The sequence below is a fragment of the Rhipicephalus sanguineus genome, chromosome 10, assembly GCF_013339695.2.
Source record: "Rhipicephalus sanguineus isolate Rsan-2018 chromosome 10, BIME_Rsan_1.4, whole genome shotgun sequence".
Lineage (NCBI taxonomy): Eukaryota > Metazoa > Arthropoda > Arachnida > Ixodida > Ixodidae > Rhipicephalus > Rhipicephalus sanguineus.
The window spans coordinates 18114500-18130007 of record NC_051185.1 but is presented as its reverse complement, the minus strand read 5'-3'; the positions used below and the strand labels follow the sequence as shown (position 1 = coordinate 18130007).

Below are 15508 nucleotides of genomic sequence, written 5' to 3'. Positions count from 1 at the left end.
CAGCGGGCGACTGCCCCATGCCTTTGCGCCGTGCCTGCAGATGTTTTGGGCTTCCATATTTAAAGAACACTTAATTCCAATCCTCTGTATCAGGCCACGAACGGCCTGTGCGCTGTCACTGCTACAATACACTTAAAACAGTACAATTCAAGTACACTATACTTCCCTTGGCTTCATTATGCGCTGGTTTTCATTAACGTTCTGTCAAACAAAGAAACGAGCCCTCAACACTTCCTTCCTTCATTCTGTCACTCTGAGTGGGACGTAACGCATTTATGAGCGTCCGGCAGGGGGGTAAGAGTGGGCGACTGCCCCCACTGAAATTCGAGATAATACTTGTCTTTGCAGTAGCAATACGCTACAAAGTTTGATTAGCACACTCAGGCAGTGGCGTATATGCAGAAAAAAATTTCTGCATATATAGGCTTAACTTTTTTTCAGGAGGGGGGGGGGGGCGCACGCCCTTGATGCGACGTGGGGTCCGGCCAGGTAAGTGTGGTCGAGTGTCATTTTGTGCTCTCTATACCATGGCGGAAAAAATTTCGGGGGGGGGGGCGCACGGGCCTGGTGTGTGTCCCCCCCCCCGCCCTTGGATACGCCCCTCCACTCAGGACTTGCGTATCTGTGCGAAACAGCCTTCGGGATTACCATTCAACTTTGGACTTACTAATCACGGTGATATCACGGCAGTGAACGTAAGGCTACCTGTGCTGGATGCAATCCCTCCCCTACCACTTCGCAGATGCACCCCATGCAAAAAGTTCTTCAGACGCCCTTGAACACATCCTTGATAGGAAAGTGACGAGCGCCAAGTTTTCAAGAAAGGACGACTTTTTATGATTCTGCAGAGGCCATAGCGCAAGGGGAAGAAACGATCAGAGGACGAGTTGAAATTTAGCGCTTGTCTCGTCTTCACCCCGTCCTCTGTTCGTTTTTTTTTTCTTTTCTGCGCTATGGTTTCTGCTGAGCAATCAATCCATTGCTGGCTTGCGAACGATGAACTACCAATACGCCCATTGTGGGAAGATATTTAAAATGGCTCCCCAAAAGGGTGCACTGTAATTTTTTTTTTATAGTGGGTCAGCACCATTGATTAAGGAGCAAGCAAAAGAAGAGGAATCGTGGCCCCGGTGGGGAGCTAATTCGACTCCCTCGCAAAATTCGCGTCTGCGGTCCCCCTCCACAAGGCACGTCAGCAATTTTTTTTATTACACTTATCCGACGAACCACCGCGAGAGTAACGTTTCTCGGGCGGGACAAATTCGCGACCGCGAACTCGTCAGAAGCGGTGATCCACGACTGCCAAGCATCGCGAAGCCGGACAGCGTTGTGCTCGTCTTGCGTCAGTGTCTTCCACGCCCTAGCTGTCAGTGGCACTTGGAGAGTTATAGCTGTTCTCTGCCGACGTGCGACGCTCAATGCGCCTTATCTAGGAACCTGCAAGATCCAGAGGTCAATGGAGCACAAGAGGTCGTTAACTTGAGGCTCTTCGTCTAGGACTTTATACGGAACATGACGGCGACGCCGACGGCAAAAAAAACGCCCGGATTTGTCCGCATGATTGCTATCGCAAAAACTCATGCGGTCCCTTGTGCATTTGTCTAAGACGACTCATTATGGAGATTTTAAATGCGCGCCAAAGTTCGATGAATGAGCATTGTTGTACAGGCACACGAATGAAGACACTCGTCTGACGGTAGAAGCCTGGCATATCGATAGTAGTGGCAGCGCACGCGGGAGTCAGCCATCAATTAACTTGCCTAAAGAAGAAATGAAATTCCTGACTAGTTATCTCTCGCACAGATTCCCACGGTAGCGCTGCATGCCTGCGCATGCGCAGATAAGTTTTCTGCGTCTACCTTCTTTTCCGCAGCAGTGCATGCGCTCTTTTAGTTGTAAGTGGCGCATGTGTTGTTCTGATCTCTTCTCGTGTCCGTGTGTGCACGCCAACTTCTTTGGTCATGAATCTTTACCAACTGGCTCCACTTTCTGTCGTTCAGAGCGAAAAGGCGGGAAAAGAGTCGCCACGAAGACAACCTCCGAAGAGCCCAGGGCTACATTCCTGCATTGCCAGCTAAAGTGACACTACTGCGTTGCGTTTGTTCGTGTGCAACGGTGACGCCATGCCCCTGCCGCGTCGCGAGAAGACGACGTACAACGACATCCGGCAGCCGGCCACCGATCAGGTGCCGCACATCCCGAGCCTGCCGCCAAGCCCGGTGTGCATCCGCCAGTCCGTCCAGAAGTACAGGGACCGCGTGATGCCCGATTGGTTCCAAAAGGTGAGGCCCACTCTGTTCCCATAGCTGTAGTCGGTTACAACTTAAGAGACACTAAAGAGAAACAATGAATCGGTACAGATCGATAAATTATGCTCTGAGAACTTTAATGTCGTTAATTTCGCCACCATATAGGTTTATTAATAGAGGAGAAAATCAAGTTCAAAGTTTCATTTTTAAATATCGCGCCACAATCTCCCCGCTGGACTTCACGGATTTCAAAGCGTATTTATCGTATTATGGCGCCATTGGCTCAACAAAATTACCCCGAACTTGGTATGTTAAGTCTATGGGCCCCTCAGAGGACAATGTACTTCATTTTTACCGATTAGGAACTACGTAGACCCTAGTAGGCGCCGTCAAAACATGTGACGTCACGGGGAATGGTGCGGAAACTTCAAGGTGGCGTCGCCAGCCACATTTTGTTTTTGCGTGTTTTCTCGCTTACTAAGCGTCTTCTCGCAGCGAGCGTGGTGTTTTAGATGTGAAGCATCTTATAGCGGAGTTCAAACCGGTGGTGGTGGTGGTGGCGTGCGGCGTGACCACCCTTACAGCGCATGCTCAAGCCCGCTCCACACACCTCCTCTCCCTCTTAACTCCCCTCCCCCTCTCCACTTACCATTTACCCTCCCATTTCTCCTTCCCCCTCTCCGCTTACCATTTACCCTCCCCTTTCTCCTTCCCCTCTCCCATTTCTCCCTCCCCTCTTCCCTTTCGCTCTCTCCCCTCCCCTTCTCCACATCCCCTCTGAAACGCGGGCTCTACATGCCGAAACGCTGCTTCGCATCGCCTCATGGTCCCCTTTAGCGGGAGATGGTGTGATTTTTTTTTTGGTATCGTGAAAGAGTACTTTACTAATATGAGAAAAAAAAAAGCCGTTTTGCTCTTTAGTGTCCCTTTAAGAAACAAAAATGATGTGCAGCTTCAACTTACGTCGCGAAGGCTGATAGCACAGCGAAGATTGTGGCATCATCGCGCCCTTCCTCTCTCACCAGTACCACCTATGCTCGAGCGCGCCCTATCATTGGTCGACTCCTTTCACAAGCACAGCCAATCACGCTCCTGCTCTCTCCTCCTCTCTCTCCGCGTCGCTACCCATTTCTACCATGCTCAACTCGATACGCTGGCTTTCCCTCTCACCCACCCATGCTCTACCTCTCGTCAGGCTTCGCTCTCGCAGACGACGAACCCCAGGGATTCACCTCGACCATAAACGGCTCCACTGTGAGAACTTTGACAAGAGACTCCAACCAACACAGACGAGCGCTACCTTTCAGCCGATTTTAATTTCAAGTTAATAGCTTATTCACAACGAACACATGATAGATTTCGAACATGAGCTCGGTCTAAAAAGACAGGGCGTGCAAACACGGACACAAGAAAGAAGTCAGGACACCACAAACGCACGACGTTTGTGGTGTCCTGACTTCTTTCTTGTGTCCGTGTTTGCACGCCCTGTCTTGTTTGAATGAATACTCACCAACTAGCTCAGCTCTCTGTTATTATGAGCTCGGTTATTGGCGCATATTTCAAGCGTCCCGAAAAGGGGAGGGGGCGCTTGCTCGGGATTCTACGGCGTACTGAATGCATACGTGCAGGTCACGGAGGAGGCTGACAAGTGCCAGAAGCTCAAGAGGGGGCGGGCTCGCTACGCTAAGGACGACAGCGGCCCATCGGCAGCACCCAAGGACAAATCGAAGGACAGTGTACGTATAATACAGCTGTACACACCTGATTTTATTGCGTGAGCCAGTAGTAGAGACCATTAGCTTGTCTCTAAAAACGTAGCAATATTACGGAATACCGGGTTGTCGGACACGTCAGCACCACCGACAACACTGCTAGCGACATCTTGCGCCGCCTTTTCCAGAACGCAGTATAACGTATACATACGCCCTTGCGTCAAAAAATAAATAAATAAAAACAAATTAGGCATCATTGCACTAGTGGTTCCATGCCTGAAGGAAGTTCGGAGCTGGGTGGCCTGCTGTGTTTCTCTTTATTTTTATCTTTCTCTCTGTTTTTCTATCTCTTTTTTTGTCTCTGTTTATTTCTATTTGTCTTTCTTACGTTTTCTGTCTTACTTTCTATTTCTTCCATTTTTTTTTCTCTTTATTTCTCTCTCTCTCTCTCTCTCTTTTGTACTCGCTCTGTCGCCCATCAGAGTTATGGCATCCCACGCAGAACAAATCGGCGCACGTGTTCTGGGAGCGAAGCACAAGACGAAGAGCAAGAAGAGAACAAAGAGAGCGCGTGCCGATTCATGATGATGATAGTTTTCTGTTCGCCCTGCACGGACTAACGGTTCGGCTCCGCTTTAAAAAGAAAAAGAAAAAAAAAAGCTATATGTTAATGATTATGCATGTCGCTGACGTGTCCTTAGAGAGTGAGCTTGTGAAACTACATTTTTATGCTGTTGCTGAAGGTTTCTAAAACTCATACTTCGAAAATTTAAAGCACGGAAGGGTCAAGGAAGGGCACAACACCCTGCCATGCTGGCGCTTTAACTTTTTAACGGGAAACCTGTTCTTAGTCGAGGCTTACCCGTCCGTTGATGGCGTAGCGCTGGTCACGTGGCCTTGCAGGGTGGCGAGAGTGGTACACGGTAGGAAGGGATGTGCCGCGCCAAGATGGGCGAGGCTCGGCGGAAAGGGTGTACCAATGAGAGTCGCGCCAAGAGGGGGAGTGTCGAGGCTCAGCGGAAAGCGTGAATCAATGAGGGGCAGGCGAAGATGGGTGAGGGTGGGTCAGCCTGATGAAGGGCAGCATGAGCTTCGCTGCTTCGACAGTGTTCGAGGAGTGAAGCCAGCCGCATTTTTTAAAAGTATGATTCATTACCAACTGGCTCCCCGTTCCGTTTTGCTTCTAACTCTCATCTTCGGGATCTTTTGTTAAACAACGCACTGAACAAGGAATTTAGAACTCAATGCAATTACGGGAAATTTACGGGGCGATAAAGTAAGACAGGACAGGCGCTAAGAATGGAGTTATGCCAACAAATTTAAAGTTTACACCCTATTAAACCAAAATTCGTTTAATCACATTCAAATCCGTGACCAAACGTCACAGATTTGAACACGATTTTTCGTTTGTTGACCCAATAAACTTTCCGGATATTTCTACATTAAATCCCTGGACGATCCACTTCGTTTTCACCGATTAAGAACAATGTAGGCCGTAGCAGAAGCCGTCAAAATCTATTACGTCACGGCGAGTTGGTGCAAGAACTGCAAAATGGCGCCAGCGCACGTGCTTGTTTTTTTTTTTTTTTTTGCTTTTTCCCCCTCGCTTACCATGCGTGTTTTTCGCGGCGAGATTCGCGCTTCTGGTATTGCGAAAGGATAATGTAGTAATACGAGAAAATTCGTTTTTTTCTGTTTAGTGTCCCTTTAAGCGCCCTAATTACGTCACCACCGGGATCTCGGAGGCCACGTGCGATGCCCTTCAGTGCCGGCGGTTTCGGGGCCAGGCAGTGTCGGGCAGTCCGTACCGGGGTCCGCTGCTTAGCTGCTACTACAGACAGTATGCGCGCGACTCGGGCGTGTGCCAGTCCTTCGTACCGCTGCTGCACACGATGTGGCTCAGCGAGACGCTCAAGGCGCCCCAGCTGAGCCCCGTGCAACAACGAACGAGGCGCCCTCCACCGTGCGTCGCCCGAGCTATAAGGTAACGAATACCGGTCATGACGCTTTGTATAGGCGAACTTGTGCGTCTTAAAGGGACACTAAAGGCAAATAACAATTTATGTCAGAGTGAAAGCTCAATGTATGACAATGTCTAAAACGGCAGTATTATCAACAGCAGTGCCCTACTTACCGAGAAATTAAGCTAAATGTATCACACGATGAGCGTCACGGGTGGGACATTTTGGAAGTGATCCCGATGACGTGGGAGAGTCCGAATACAATTAATCACTAGTAATCAAACTAGCTGCAATAAAAAAAAAAGAAGCTTCCGTGCATCAAGAGACGTAATAAAATGCTGCTCGTTCGTTTCTGTTTGATTCACGGAAAAAAGAACCTCTTTGGCGTTGCCAAGGGGAACGGCGCGCGTGGTTCAAAGGTTCCGTTTTCGCCGAACTGCGCTTTGCCCGGCGCCCTGCTTCGCTCACGCGGTCGCGTCTCAGTGGTAGTTTCGGTATCGCGTACTGCCGCGTGTGTTTTGCACGCTCGTGAAAGTCGCTCTGACAGAAAGTTCGACAAAATACCGCATGCATGTGGTGTTGCCGCGGATGCCCGAATGGTGCACGCCGCCGCGCAGTAAAGGCGGGCTACGTTGGGTATGGCAACAGCGACGTGCGAAATACCGCTTTCAAGGCGGATGATTTGAAGTGCGCTAACGCGATGCGGACCACTAAAACGTGATTTTATTTCAAAATAAGCACTTCCTTGGCATAAAAGTAGCACTACGAGGTTTCTGTACCGCTATTTCAACAATCAACGTCGACTTATTATTTGCCTTTAATGTCCCTTTAAAGGGCCTTTACACCACCCAGATGTCGAAATTTAGTTCTGGTGTGGTAGTTGTGCCCGAGTCTACAACGAACACGTAGCCGCGAGAATTATTCGAAACGGTGCCGTAATGGCAGAGTTACTCGCGTTTGATGATCAAAAAGAGGCCCTCGCTCGTTTTCCTCTTTACTTCGCTGTGCTCCGTTCGCCGGCTCGTCTCCTCTCCTGGCCGAGTGCTCCTCCTCACCGCGCGAGGAGGAAAAGCGGCGAGCGCTCGTACCTGCGAGCGGGCAAACAGGTATTGTGGATGACGTGAGCAGACGAAAATGTTGACGTCACGGCGAACACTGCCGAAAGGCCCGGAGAGGAGAGGGTACTGTTTCTTGGAATTTGTGGGGCGCCCGCGGCTCGTAGCGTTGTCGCGTTTGGCATTGTTGATCGTGACGTCATTCTGAACTCGATGCGCGCGTTCACTTGAAATGTTACAAAATTACCGGAGGTGGTTTAGGGGCCCTTTGACAAGCACAAAGCAACAAACACAGAAGGAAGAGACACGTAAAAAAGACGAGCGCTATATATCAACCGAAAGTTTCAGCAGAGTGTGAAGTTGGGCAAGTTGTTGCATAGCTTAAAGGGACACTAAAGAGCAAAACGATTTTTCTCGCATTAGTAAAGCAGTCTTCCACGATACCAAAAACACCACGCTTGCTGCGAGAAGACGCTTAATAAGCGAGAAAACGCGCGAAAAGAAAATACAGGTGGCGACGCCACCTTGGAATTCCCGCACCATTTGCCCTGACGTCACATATTTTTGACGGCGCCTGCTTGGGCCTACGTAGTTCCTAATCGGTTAAATCGAAGTACATTGTCCTCTGAGGGGGCCAGAGACTTTACATTACGAGTTTGTGGAAATTTCGTCGAGCCAGTGGCGCCAAAATACGTTAAATGCTCTTGGAAATCTTTTACGTCACAAATTACAAATGTTCGGCGCGAAATTTAAAAATGAAACTTTGAACTTGGTTTTCTCCTCTAATAATAAACCTGTGGTGGTGAAATAAACTACACAAGAGTTCTCCGAGCACACTTTATCAATCTAAACCAATTCATTGTTTCTAACTGAGGACAAGGAAGAAAAACGAGGGAACGCAGGATAGTGCGCCGGAATCCTGTCTTCTCTCGTTTTTCTTCTTTTTTTCTCAGTTGCGCCATAAATATTTCGTTAAGCAACTGAAAGTGTATTGACGTAAAACAACGTAAATGCGCAAACATGCGCAGAACCCACAAAAAGGTGTAGACGACGCTGCTAACACAGATACCTGCAATGTCACGTTAGCTAAGCTTTTTCCTTGGCATGCAAAGCCATTGAAGGTGTGCTCACATATTTACCTGCTTCTAAGAAGACTGATGCAGTAAGCCCCAGTAAAGTTACAGAGTTATATAGCGCGCCTCGATGTGTCCGCCTCCTCCGCCCTACCTTTAGTTGATGTCTACGCCTGTCCCTTTTACGTGTCTATTCCTTCTGTGATTCTGTTTTGCGCTTGTTAAGATGCGCAACTTCAGCTACCACAAACTAGCCCAAATTTCTGACTTGGATAGACTGCTTTGTATAGACCTTTTCACAGGAGAGAAAAAAAACTCGGCCATGCCGTGAGTACAAAGGCTGACGCTAAAGGCTGACGCTAAAGGCTGACAGACGAGTACAAAGACTGGCGTTAAAGCCTCGGGAGTGCATTTTTGGGGAATCACGCCTATTTAGCGCAAGCCAGGGAGGACTATGGCGGTTCCAATGGAGCCGTTTTGTGAAAAGGTCTATAGGAATGGACTGATTGTTTCATCGTCGATAGGACGCATAGGCGTGCGAACGGGGCGGGGGGGGGGGGGGGGCGCCCCCTTTCCTAATAATCCAAAAGGGGGCGCCAATTCTGCCCCATACCTTTTATTGAGCGGATCTTTCGCGTCATTTTTTACTACGCTGAGTTATGCCTACGTACGCTTTTGACGACAATGGCCACCAGGGACCCTTGATTTTGCATTAAAAGATCTGTTTACTTCCCACCGTTAACCCGGGAACCAATGGCAGGCCTTTGTGAGAACTACGTCATCGCTTCATTTTCGTTCCTTGCGGAGCTTGCCATTCTTTTGTACTCGATCAACGAGCGCAGGGGAGGGTCAAGGCGCCACGGTCAAACTTGCCCCCTATCGGAGGACTCTGTGCATATAATATGACGGGTAGGAGGATAGGACAAGAAAATGTGAACAGCCGTAGGTCGCTCAAATGTTGCAGCGAAGCATTGGTAGTTCTGTAAGCGGCACAATGCAACTACATTTCCTGTAATTTTGATACGAGAACTCTACCACGACTCGCAGGCGCGCGCGCGCGCGCGCGCGCGCACGCACACACACACACACACACACACACACACACACACACACACACACACACACACACACACACACACCACACACACACACACACACACACACACACACACACACACACACCCACACACACACACACACACACACACACACACACACACACCCCCACACACACACCCACACACCCACACACACAACCACACCCACACACCACCACCCACACACCACACACACAACAAACACCACCCCCACACACACCCCACACCACACACACACACACACACACCCACACACACACACCCACACACACACACCACCACACACACCCACACACACCCACACAACCACACACACACACACACACACCCACACACACACCCACACACACACACAACCCCACACACACACACCCCCACCACACACACACACACACACACACACCCACACACACCCACACACACACACACACACACACACACACCACACACACACACACACACACACACACACACCCACACACACACACACACACACACACACCCACACACACACACACACACACACACACACACACACACACACACACACACACACACACACACACACACACACACACACACACACACACACACACACACACACACACACACACACACACACACACACACACACACACACACACACACACACACACACACACACACACACACACACACACACACACACACACACACACACACACACACACACACACACACACACACACACACACACACACACACACACACACACACACACACACACACACACACAGAAAAGCTTCCGAGGCGTTGTTTGAGGACAAAACGCCGCAAGATGTCGTTATTGGCACACATAGTGGGGCGCACGCCATTCGAAAGTCCCGTATTCCGTGAAAGGTACAACTTTCGAACAGGCTTCGAGGGATACTAAAGTGAAACACTAAATAAGTTTACACTAGCTGCTAAAATATTCCTTGAAAACTGTCTTGTTAATTTTACTGTACCATAGGTTTAATAGAAAAAGAAGGTCAGGACTTCAATATTGAATTTCTCACTAAAACGTGTGCGCATGGATGTCAGCGTGACGTCACGAATTTCAATCATTTTTTTCTTTTTCGTATTTTGGCCGCACTGGCTCAATAAGCTTTGCCGAAACTTGCGATGGTACGTCTCTGGCTCCCTTGGAACACAATGCGTTTAATTTTTATCGATAAATATTTGTGTGTGGTTTAGCAGACGCCGTCGCAAGCTATGACGTCGTGACGGGAGTTTGTGCGGGAACCACAAGATGACGTCACCACCTGTATTTTCTCTGTGCGCGTTTTCTCGCTTGGCGTCTTCTCGCGTTAAGAGTGGTCTGTTTCTTTTTTTTTTTTCTTGGTATTGTGAAACGGTTATTTACTAACAGGAGAAAGGTCCCATATGCGCAATATACCTGCAGTACCTTAGCCCATATGGTACAGCACTATTTTTTCCCCTTTAATTTCGAAAGCTTGCCACGTAGGCACAGTAATTCGCGGTATCAAAAATACACATGCAAATTTGCGTGGTGTACATAGTGTAGCATGCAGTGAACGGTGGAACGGTCCTTGAATCCAGCGGTCGAGGTCGGATGGTCGGCCAGGCCTGAGGCCTCTTGCACGGAGGGGGCGAAGACGGCTTAAATGTGGGCCTTTACAAGTCCACAGCAAGTGTGCGCGCGGTCACCTTGCGGACTGGGGCGTCACAAAATGGGCGCGATGCACTATATGGACCGCGGCAATGTTGTGCCCAGAGAGTAGTCACAGATGGGGTAAGCGCAACCTCGACACTCCGACTAATTTCTCGTCTGATTTTAGCTATGTTCTTCTTACTGCACATATGAATACGTGAGTGCGGTGATTATGTTTTGCGAAATCCGCCACGGTGAATACAACTCTGTCGCGCGTATTTTTCGATGCAGGTAAAATCCGACAGCCAAGACGCATCGTTGCCAGAGCCGAAGGAAAAAAGATCGACGAGAAAGAAAGGCAAATCGAAGGCTGAGAAAGAAGCGAAGGAGAGCGAAGTGGAAGAGAACAAGTGAATCTATATAAAAGTTTGCTCACCGGGCCCCACAAGACCGTCGTCGTCCCATTAATTAATTAATTAATTACGCTGATGACAAAACGTTTTTCACGCCCCGAATCCAAGGGCGCAACCAGAACTTTTTTTTTTTGGGGGGGGGGGGGGGGCGCAGCTTATGGGAGGACCTGATAGGTCCTCTTCGGGTTATACATAAAGAACTTGAGGTGGGGGGGGGGGGAATCAGAACATCTGAATCCACCCCCTACATCTCCCGCGCCCACTGGATCCGCTCGTGTGCATAGCATGACCGTTCCAATCAATCAATCAATCAATCAATCAATCAATCAATCAATCAATCAATCAATCAATCAATCAATCAATCAATCAATCAATCAAACAAGCAATCAATATTGCTTTGCAATAAACTTACCATATCGGGATGTACAGAAGGAGGTCCCATAGTAGGAACTTAATGGGGGACCTCCATTAGGGGAAGCCGAGTTCTAACGCTCCCCCCTCCCCCCCCATCACTTGGGTTCAGTCCGAAAGAACACAAGCTTTGCCACGTAAGCAAAACTGAAAATGGAGCAATGACGTGCTGCTCACAACGGCCTGCCTCTGGTCCTCGGCTTTCCGGAGGTAATGTAAAGGTGAGTAACCGTTCCCGGAATGGAACATCAGGGATCATCGGCTGCCATTATCGTCAAAAACCTGGATATGTCCCTGCAGGTCAAACAATGACAGGACAAGTTCGAATGAGTAAAGTTATTTGGCAGACTTGGTGCCCCCTCCCCCCCGGTTAGCGAATTACGAAGGGGGAGACTCCCCCCTGGCACCCCTGAACGCACGCCTTTGACTGCAGGTAGACATCAAACGTACCCAATGCTTGCGCCCTAGCAGCGGTCAATTCGATTTCTCGACGCCAGTCAAAGAAAACACGCATAGGCGTGCGCACGGGGTGGGACGCTCCCCCCCCCCCCCCCCAGTCTCCTGAGGAGAGGGGGGGCGCTAAGTCTGCCCCATGCATTGACTTTATTAGGAGGGGGGGGGGGCGATGAACCTTCACCCCCCCCCCCCCTCCTCCCGCAGAGGAACCCTGCGCACGTCTATGAAAACGCGTACAATATATTGCAGGAAAGAAAAAAGAAAGTAGGAAAATACGTGCTAGCACACTCGTGTGTATACACTTTAAACTGCACGTGACACACGGAACACATACATTGCAAGATAACGTGTCGAGCGAACCTTGATGCCCGCATGAAACCTTTCAAAACGTTATGTCGTCATCATGCGTAAACAACCGAAAGTAGTGCACTCGCCGACTTGCGCGAGCAGTCCTTTCACCGAGTGCGTCATATAGTTCCGTAGGCATGCCAAACCGCGTATTTCAAGCGAAACCCCCCAAACTCTTGCTTACTATATCACAAAGTCATCGTAAGTAAACGTTCCACGTTCAACCGTCACTGTCCCCCTTGTGCGTCATTTGTGTGTTTACCACTGTGTATCCCATAATCACCACTCGACACGCGGAGTATATAGCAAGCCAGGCGATAAACCATAGCTAACGTCTCCGGGGTTATCGTCAAAGATCTAAGAGCAGCGAGAATTTACAATCTATAGGCAGCGGGCTGACGAAGGGGAAACCGGGCGACGGGCGAAGCATCGGGATAACCGTTGCCAAACGTAGATGAAATTTCCCCAGATTAATGCTTTCTTGAAGAAACAAAAGGCTGCGATCGCATTGAGTCTAGGGACTTTGACCGTTAAGTCCGCCGTGCGTAGGACGTAGTGTAGTCAGTCGGGGGAGTTAAGCGAACGAGGTGGGCGTGTCTTACTTCGCTCAGATTATTTTGGTTATCTGGCCCTGATACAGCACTTTATAGCGTGTCGATAAGAGATGGCCGTGTTTATAACAAAAAGCGGGCGGGCACCACGCAGTGTGGTATTGACGTATTGAGGCGACGCGCTTGCTATAGTGTGACCGAGGTAAGTTCGATTAACGCAGTTTGTGGTGGCATCGAAAAGCGTCGCTTCCCGCCTTTTTCTTCATGCCGCATATTCTTTAATCTCAGTGAGTGTTGCTTCGTGTCACCGTGCTTTTGTTTCGTGCTTCGCTTGATGATACTGAGTTGACAACGTCGTTGTGCCGCGCGGCAAGGAGCAAGGTGTTAACACTGCGGGTTTATTTCGTTCCTGTGTACAAGCAACAAGCCGACGTTCGTCCGTCTGCTTGGGTCATGGATGCCGCCATCCTTGGACGGGTGAGTGATGCGTCTCGGTGGGTAATACAATCCAATTGGCTTTGCAAGTCGTTTCCATGTCATTGCACTTTGAGCGCCACTCAGGATTGTTTGCTTCTCCGTAATACTTGCGTGATTCGTTATGGCTTTTGAAAGGGTTTCTTTTGAGCAGGGCTTAAAGTCAAGGGGGGGGGAGGGCGGCCCCCGTTCCATTTCTTAAGGAGGGGCTGTATGTATGTGTGTATGTATGCATATAGGTGTCCGGCCTCTGAGCCCCCCCTCTTTCCAATGAAGGGAGACTTTAAGCCCTGCTTAAGGGGTATTCACACGAGGGAGAAATCGGCGGGTGACACGGGGGGATTGCGGATCACGTGACCACGTCGTCATGGATTAGTGAGTGGGCGCGATCCCCCCGCGACTCCTCGGAGGAGACGGGGACCTTTTCCCCGACAGGGACATACGATCCCCCAGCGATGGGGATATGGCGGAATTTCGGGCTCTTGTTTGGCCACATTGTTGCACTTGCTCCTGCAGAGAGCGGCAGTGGGTGTCTAGTCTGCAGCTGCATGGTCGTCTGCAGCTCGTCAAACGGGTGGTACAAGCCACCAGAGTAGTCTAGTAAGTAGTAACACTGGTCTTCCCATCCGTTAGCCTCGTCCGTGTGAGTGGGGGACATTTGTGGTGACTTCTCGCGAACTGACGTCACTAGGCTCCGCCTTTATCCCCCGAGGATTTGTCCCTCGTCTGAATACCCCTTTATGAGTGTTGTATAGGCGGCGGTTTAAGGGGGAGAGAGGTTATGGCGATTACGTAAGGCCCAGGGGCGTAGCCAGGGGGGGTTGAAGCCCTCCTCCGATTTTTTTTATTTTGCTTGTGTATAAATACACGCACACATACAAACGCACGCACGAACATAAAAAGGATGGTTGAAGCCCCCCCCCCCCCCCCCGCCCCTCGAAAAAAATTTCTGGCTACGCTTCTGGTAAGGCCCTTAGATTAGAGTGTTATAAGACCAACTCACTCGATTAAGCTAGATTTCTGCAGCGCCATCAGCTGCGAGAAAATTGGTCTGCCTTGATGTCGACCATTACACTGTGTCCACATTTGGAAAAGCCGTGCACCTATCGACGCATACTTACGAAGTGCCTCGTCTATTAAAATGCACGGAGTAAATGCACGGAGGCGGTTTTTCTTGTCCTATTCATTTTTTTTTCTAGCCTGTTCGCTTTCTTTCAAAATGTATGAAATGTAGGATTTATGCAGTTTGCTATCGGATAACGGCGGTTATCTCCGAGATAGCGTAGGATAGGTGGGCCGCATCGTTTTTGCAGCTTCAGCTGCTGTAATAGGTGCGTAAGCAGGACTGCGTTTAAGCGCTTCGATGTGAGAGTGCAGAGGTGTTACAGTCTTAGGAAAGGTGGAGAAGCAGAGTAGGTTACCCCCCCCTCCTTGCCGTGTACCCTAGCAGCCAGAATAACCGGCAGAATATTTGTCCTGAACATGAAGCATACTACTGGAAAGAACCTTACGTGAACAGTTTCAAATTTTGGCCACAACCATGACAAATATCTGTTTTGTGTACCTGAACTAATGCAGAGTTATCACTCCCCCCCCCCCCTTTGCATCGGCTGATGTTATGGTAGTTGACTTAAGTATTTATCTGTGTCCTGAACCACTTGTAGTGATCATAGATTGACCTTATGGTCGGAGTTTATTGCCTCAGGAATCGATCGTCGCAAAAACTTATCGAATCCGTCCAGAATAGCCGGAGTTACAATGATTCGTTGCACGCTTGAAGCGCTTTCTTCTCTCGTCCCGACGAGAGCGCTGGAAACTGCACAGGGAGGGATGGCACGGGGGAAGGAATTACGTCAGCGCGCGTCTTGACCTTGAGCGCGCGTGACGAAACCCGATCGCTCTCGCTCTCGTTGTGATTGTTGTGCACGCTAGTGTTGCTGCTGTGTAACAGCACACTCTGAGCGCGCCGCCGGCACGTGGCGACACCCCGTGGGAAGACGCGCATCTGATCCAAGCGCCGTTCTTGGTTTACGTCGGCTATTAGTCCATGGCGCGCTATCTGTTTGCCGTAAAAC

The 15508-nt window shown here is 49.6% G+C and overlaps 1 protein-coding gene across 1 annotated transcript; it reads left to right on the top strand.

The window, feature by feature from the left end:
• Positions 1–1918: 1918 nt before the first annotated feature.
• On the top strand, positions 1919–11200 carry LOC119372540 (uncharacterized). Its single transcript, XM_037643021.2, has 3 exons — positions 1919–2282; positions 3878–3985; positions 11072–11200. The coding sequence occupies exons 1-3, from the start codon at positions 2124–2126 to the stop codon at positions 11192–11194; spliced, it is 390 nt and encodes a 129-aa protein (XP_037498949.1). The 5' UTR covers positions 1919–2123; the 3' UTR covers positions 11195–11200.
• The last annotated feature ends 4308 nt before the right edge of the window (positions 11201–15508 follow it).